This window comes from Vipera berus (assembly GCF_964194415.1).
Source record: "Vipera berus genome assembly, chromosome: 3".
Classification (NCBI taxonomy): domain Eukaryota; kingdom Metazoa; phylum Chordata; class Lepidosauria; order Squamata; family Viperidae; genus Vipera; species Vipera berus.
In genome coordinates, this window is record NC_138204.1 from 154555300 (window position 1) to 154562929 (window position 7630).

Here is a 7630-nt window from a genome sequence, read left to right on the forward strand (position 1 = left end):
GTCTGATTCTTTCTTCAGGGGCATAAACATTGTGTGCTGTTTCCCAGCTACCCATAATGTCCCTTGAACAATTTTCTTGAACGGAGGATCCTACTGTCAGATTCCACCATGCTTGTAATGCACAAAAATGAGGTAGTACACAAAACATTTACTGTTCAAGTTTTGATTATGCCCCAAGCCTCACCAGCACCCTAGTTCAGAGTGGAAACATTCCCTTTAGTCACAATTTTAAACAATGCTTTAAACACATGAAAATTATATTAGCGTATTCAGAGTACATTGTGCTTTGTAGTAAATCTTAGAATATTAAATAAAACAGAGAGATTGGGAATTTACGTACATGTTTTTAGAATGTTTTTTTTCTGTTTTGCTTTACATACCAGTGCTATTAAGCAGTCAGCATCAAGTTTGTGGGTGGGAGTGAAAGAGACAGAACCGATTACAGCAAAATTAAGCCTACACAATGTTTTCTTTACCCTCTCTTAGACTTGCACTGATATCACAGCCCTAAGATTAACATATCAAAGGTCTGTTGGAGGGTGGGCTTACAAAAAAGTTAAATGAATCATTTTGGTCTAAGAAATGGCAGGCCCCATTATATCCAAGAATCTGACAGTTCTTAGCATTTTTTTTATTAAAAGGAGCACAGATCTTTCATACTGTTTGACCTTAAAGACAAACACAACAAACCCTTCTCCCATTTTTCCTCAAGCCAAAGTACTATTTATAAAATAGTTTACATCTTTGTTCAGATTCAAATTATAGACAAACCTCCCTAAATATAAAATACTAAAAGTGCAATAGTATAAATTAAGAGTTTGCAACCACATTATACAAACACTGCCTTTTATTGTACAGCCTTTGATAACATGAAGTGTTTTATTCACAACTGCTTATAGTGTTGTGAATAATCTACTGTAATAAGGTTTGTCTGTAACTTGTTTTTCCAACTATGAACTGAAGTCCACACTACACTTTTTCCATTTAAGAGAACAACTGTCCACATAGCAGCTACAAAGATTTAAATTAAAATGGTTTGTTACTGACAGGTACTTGCACATTGAAAGCATGCTATCTTTCCCAATAAAACTTCACAATTTTGCCTGCATCAAAATAAACCACTTATTTATAGTAAAACAAAACTTGCTTTAAAAAAAGAAGTCACATAGCCAGATGTATTTTGCCATACAAAAGCTTCATTTAAGAATGGGGCTAGTATATTGTCTGTTACCCGCATTATCTTTACATTATAAATACTACAGACAAGAATACTGTAATCTTAGACAGCATTAGGGTACTAAATCACTTATTGAATGTTAGAGGAATTCTAAAAACAGTTCAAGTTTCTAGTTGAGTAGAAGAAAATCAGCAAAGATAGAGCTGGACTGAAATGCCATTGTGAAGCCCACTTTTACTCAACTGGTGGCATCTTTGCTTTGCTTTGAAACAAAATTTGAAACAATTTGGCTTCCTTCAGTCCCTAATGGAATTATCCAATGATTTATCATTTGCTTAAATTAAAAAGTTTCGTAAGTTCTCACTAATGGTCAGCTCACTGTTGAAGTAGTACCATGCAAATCTTGTGAGACAACTTTTCAGCAGACACAAAGTTATGTATTTCTGCTATTGATAAATCGTAAGAGTTATCTAGGCAATTAGGCCACAAAACTAAAGTTTAGTTCCCCAAACTGTACATGAAAGAACAAATGTTGTATCTGAGCAGTGGTCCAACAGTTATTTGTACTGAATGCTTTAATTTATGCCAATCTCTTTATTATCCTCAATAAACCTTGTGAATGGACGATTGGCTCCCGTTTCAGAACTTGCTTTGTCCAAACCAATGATGGGAGGGCTACTACCAGTACGAGCTTTGTCCATTCCACTGGAAACGTTATTTAAAGACGGAATGGCACTTCCGCCTAAACTTACTGGGAGCTGGGGAATGCCTCCGTTCTGTATGACAGAAATTTCATTGTTCTTCATAGCAAGTCCATTAGTAATAGCTGCAGCATACTGGTTCCAAAAATTTGGGTCAACATTCATTGCCCGAGCTGCTAAATCCTTTTGGAACATTTCTGAAAACTTCAAAGCATCCCCACCTAACAAAGCCATGGGATTTTCCACAGACAGTCGACGCCCACGCCGTGCAGGAGCATTATTCCACATATGAGTTCCCATGTGAACCTTTAGAGGAAGAACAGATAGAAAAAAAATGGGCAAATGAGCAAAGAGATTTACACAGTCTACAAAGATGCCAGACATACATTTTAAACTGGCAATAGAAAACATTCTAATTTCACAATTTAAAATGTCAAATAATGCTAAACATTAACTTTCTCCTGCACAAGATTATTATTCTTCAAGATAATTAGGCTTACTCTGTATTTCAGGGACTTTTTAAGTTCTAAACTTGTAAATCTTGTTGATGTTTTAAGAATGTGAATTTTTGCAATTCAATTATATTCATATTTACTTGGAAGCAATAACTTCAGTTATATGAAGTTTCCGGCAAAGCAACTACGCACAGATGTTGCTGCCCAATTACACAAGAGCCATGGCAAATAATTATAAAACAAAAAGGATAAAACAAAGATTATTTTTGCTTGTTCTTCAAATAAATATTGATTTTATTTTTTCTCTATTTGTAATGGTCTGAATGCAAACTTCCTGTCAGTCAAGCAGAAGGAATTTTCTGATTCAGCTCGCATGCAAGTTTTCATTTTCTCCTAAAAATTGTTCCAGATGTTCAAGGACCCTTCAGAGTATCTTTTAGAGGTACTGAAGACTACTCTAACAAGTCTAAGTATCTTCTGTTTACATGAATAGACCTTTTCTCCCCAAACTATGTTAGATTTGATTCATCTAAAATTGCCAGGGACTAAATATCTTAAGAAACAGTCAAATATATTTGTTACAACAACTCATTTATTTTGCACTAGTTATAAATCACTTAGATTTGGGCTAACATCAGTTACAGGGCTCCTCCTTGATTGCCTATAATCTTATAATTACCTGGATTATGTGGAGATATAAAATGTTGTAGGTCTACTTTTCGCATTACTTTAGTATAAAAATGTATTATCCTTAAATAATAGAAAAGAAAAAAATGCCACTGTAAATATCAAGAATGCCTTCTCCCTGAGCACTTGCCAATTTTGAAGGACTGAATCCCACTATATAATCTTAGTATCTGGAAAATACTGCTGAAAAGACTGTTTCTCTAAGACATAATGGTATAAGAAGCTGCAATTTGAAACTTTTGCAGGAAAATTGGATGAAGATTGGTTGATAAATGTGGACTTAAAATTATTATTATTGATTCTTTTTTAGGATTCTTTTAATTATATCCATTTTTAATATTAAAATAATTCCAAGATATCAAAAACCATTATTTAACAAAGGAGGAGGAAGAAAAAAAAATAGAATATCTTGTACATGAAATGAGAATTTTTGCTTGTTAGACGGGCAGTTATATAAATATGATAAACGAATGATAAACGAATAAGTATGAAAATTTATTTTTAGATGTGTGGTGATATATATGGAATATTTGATTTTACATTGTTTAGAATGGTGGGTTTTGGATATGAGGCCAAATCATACTTTAGCTTGATGGCGAGTGAGATTGAACGGCAAGCTTGGAAATCTCTTCTCTCCCTCCACCTTCCAATGTGGGTTCAAGAGGTTTAGAAGAGTTCACATCCCTTGTTGATTAGCCTACATCTGAACTGTCATTTGAAACTGCCAAATTGGATTGATCTTCAAATTAACTTTATGAAATTGGCTTGTTTCCATTATTCACAAATAGGATTAAATTTTAGTAGTTTAAACACTAAATTGTAGTTACTAACAAGGAGGATAGGAAAAAGCATGTGAAATTCTAGCTTGCAAAAAATCATTTATATTAAAAACAATATTTTAGCCTAACATCCAAATCCAATCCATTTCTCCTGCTCTTATTTGGACTCGAGGAAGACAAAGAGGAGGAGGAACCAGCATCTGCTGAAACAATCAGGTTCAATAGACCCTTTATGTATTTTTAATATGAAGTTTACCTTCTTACCTTAAGATTCCCTTTTGTGGTAAAAGCTCTACCACAGATAGTGCAACCAAATGGCTTTTCACCAGTATGGGTGCGTTCATGTATCTGTAGTGCACTTGCTGAAGAGAAGGTCTTCCCACATGACTGACAGTTGTGTTGTTTTGGAGTTCGACGTGGTGGGGGTGCCAGCATAGGAGTGATGCTAGGACTCATCACTGTCTGTGGTGCAGCAGGAACCTGGATTCCAGCTGGAAGCGATGGAACCTCACCCAATGAGATCGGCTTGCTGTGACCATTCACTTCCATTTTGATCATAGTAGGCGCAGTGCTGGTGACCAGGCTAGGAGTACTTTGGCTGGGACCTAGAGTAAAGTTGGGTTCAAATAACTGAGAAGGCAGCTCTTTTAATTTGTGTGTCAGTAAGTGCTGTTTTAAATTACCCATAGTGGAACACCCACGATGGCAGACTGTACATACAAATGGACGCTCTTTAGTATGGCTGCGGTAGTGAATTTCCAATGCACTCTTACAAGCAAAAGGCTTGCCACAGATATTACAAATGGTACTTTTAAACTTACCGCGTTCTCTGTTCAGGAACAGCAGGCTAAAAGGAACTTCTTCTTTGATGACTGGCCTTCCGGGGTTGGTGGCGGTCAGATCCAGTGCGCCTCCATTTTCAACAGTAGGTGGTGGGGGACTGTCAGATTTTTCTGTCTTTAAATGTATTTCTTGTGGTTCTTCGTGGTTACTGAAGCCTGGAGACTTAGATCTAAAACTTTCACAGTTGCTATTTTCAGGAGAGAGAGCTTGCATGGATGAAGATGATTCTGACATGGCAGGACTCCCTGCGCTCTGACTTTCCAGATCTCCAACAGCTGATGAGGAATCATTGCTTAAGTGGTCACTTTCCCCTGACCCATTTTCTAAAGATTTTAGATTGGTCAACTGTTGGCAGTTCATGACAGAATCAATCATTTTCATTTGATTCTCAAGAGCAGCAATGCTAGAAATTACAGATGGGGGAGAAGATGGACAGGATCCAGAATAAGGTAGAAGTGGTTTGGAGGGATCCCTTATATCATCTTTTAATTCGATGTCCTCCTCCATGGAATTTTCGTCAATATCATCATCATAGTTGCTCAGTGTCTCCGCATTCTTTTCATCAAAAGAAAGCTCTGAGTCCATAGCATCTTGGAAGCCATCTGGTAATGGTGTGTTTGGAATTTGCCCACCCATGTGCATACGAATATGCTGCTGAAGAACAACAGCATTTGTAAATTTCTTCTGACAAATGGGACATGAATGCTGTACTCTAAGTGGTGGCTTCGCTCGATGAACTCCAAAATGTGTTTTTAGATTGCCTTTTGTAGTAAATGCACGTCCACAAATTTTGCATTTAAATGGTCTTTCTCCTGTATGAGTTCTATAATGCATTTTGAGAGCACTCTGACAACTGAGCACACGGTGACAAATGACACACTGATTTGGATCTGTCATCTTCTTATCAATGTTTTCTACTAGCTGTTGCAGTTTTGAGGTTTCTGATGTTTGCATAGAGTCCAATAGACCACCAAATGGAAATTTAGCCTTGAACTGGTCAGACAATGCTGGAAGCACAGTGTTTGGGAGGCTTGTGGAAATACTGCTTTCAGTAACAGCACTAGAGGCTGTAGATGTGGGTACTACAGAAGCCTGACCACTTATAGAAATATCTCCTAGCCTTGCATTTGTTACTGGAATATTGACAGGTTCAGTTTTAGTCATGGTTGAACTACCATGAATTGTTTGTGGGGATTCTGCAGACAAAGGGATGCCTGACTCAGAATTGTTTAGGTTTGGGGATAAAGAAGTGCATTCACTTGACACAGGGGATGTTCTCTGGGGCGATCTGTTCATGGGAGTAATACTTGGGGAATCCCCATAACTGTTTACCCCTGGTATTGTAGGGGGAAGTTGCAGACTAATCGAAGTCGGGACAGTTGATAAAACGGGCTTGCTATCCAGCCACGTAGTAACTGGTTTTTCAGGTGGCAATGACATCCCATACGGAATTCCGGAACAAGTAGGAACATTGTCGAGGTACTCTGGAACTGGATATGGATTCATCTGAATGTGTGGATACTTTTCTTTATGTCTCTGAAAATGAACTTTCAGATTGCCTTTTGTAGAAAACCGATTGCCACAAATGTTACACTTAAAAGGTCTTTCTCCTGTGTGTGAACGCAGGTGAATCTGTAGAGCACTATCACTCCCAAAAACCTTGGCACAAAATCTACATTTATGTTTAAAAAAAGGATCCTCAGAACTTGTCTTAGGCTCAAAAACAGATACATTTGGTGGCTTTCCTTTGCGATGCTTCATAAGAGCAGAGAGAGGATCCAATGCATTAGCCGTTGCAGCAATGCTAACCAGTGGATTGGGGAAAATTACACTACTAGATGAAGTCTGAGGTAGAAGTGGGTTTGGCAGGCTGGAAGTTGAGGCAAGGAGATTTCCAGGTCCTACTGAAGGTGGAGTTGAAGGATTTGGGGGCTGTGAAGAGCTGCTAGTAATATTTGACACAGAAACCGGTGTTAATGAAGAAGTAATTACATTAGAGGAGGATGGTGTGCTTGTTTCATTTGGGATAGAAGAACCATTGCTTGACATGTTAGGAGTGCTTGCACCCGACGTGGGCCTTGATATGTGCTGAGTACTCTCAAAGGCAGTTGGTGGGTTGCCAGTGGCTTGGGCCACTATGGCAGGAGGAACAACTGCTGCTAACTGAAGAGCAGAGTTCGCTGCAAATCCCTGGAGTTGGTTAGCAGCTTGCACAGGAGTGCTTTGGGAAGGAGTCGCATTTAAAGTGGGACGTAATGGCTGTCGGTTCATCATTGCCACCTGACTCCGGATCTGTTCGATCAGCTGCAACTGGTGAATCTGCTGCTGTTGCAAGGCCATCAACTGCTCAAGAATCATTGGGATGGCCACTGCTGTAACCCCACTTGCCGTGGTGGCATTAGCCGCACACCTTGCACTCTGTGAGAATTGTGCAACTGCCACTTTAGTGCTCAACAGTGTCTCTAAGGTTACGTTAGTGTTTGGCATGTTATAACCTGTCAAAGAAGGTGGCTCGCTAATCTGAGGTAGTGGCGTAGCTGTACTAGAGGTGCCTGGATTGGAGTAGCTTTTTTCTGCTGAGGGTTCTACCTCCATGGGTTCTTCTTCCTTTTCTGTATTCTTTATCTCACAGACCTCATTGTTCTCAGCTTGAATGCTTTCTTCGGCAGCCTCGCTGTCTGCTTGATCACTAGGTGAGCTTGCAGGAGAAGGCTCTGCAAATTCTTCAGGAGCTGGAGTGGCTTCATCTTCATTCACAATGAGCACCAATGGGTTTTTAGTGCAATTCTTCTTGTGTTCCAAGAAATCACTCCATTTGAAGAATTCCGCACAACATTTTTCACAAACGTTTGTTTCCTCACTTCCACTCCGGCTTTCATTCCCACTATCACCATCATCTGCTCCTTCTCCTGGCACTGTGGGGGAGACAGCGGGGGTGGGTGGGTGGAAATCAGAAGATTGTATCAGCCAATGACTTGCAAAAGAGCC

The 7630-nt window shown here is 39.0% G+C and overlaps 1 protein-coding gene across 2 annotated transcripts in view; it reads right to left on the reverse strand.

Annotated features, from left to right (window-relative positions):
- Positions 1-1752: 1752 nt before the first annotated feature.
- SALL3 (spalt like transcription factor 3) overlaps positions 1753-7630 on the reverse strand; it is a gene marked incomplete at both ends in the record, with an annotated part of 20611 nt that continues 14733 nt past the window's right edge. The window contains 3 exons of one of the 2 annotated variants that reach the window (XM_081325394.1): positions 1753-2184; positions 4064-4404; positions 4621-7557. In XM_081325394.1, the coding sequence (XP_081181520.1) occupies positions 1753-2184; positions 4064-4404; positions 4621-7557 (3710 nt within the window). Of the gene's footprint in view, positions 2185-4063; positions 7558-7630 lie in introns of both variants that reach the window. The other variant, XM_081325393.1, reaches the window with a different exon arrangement.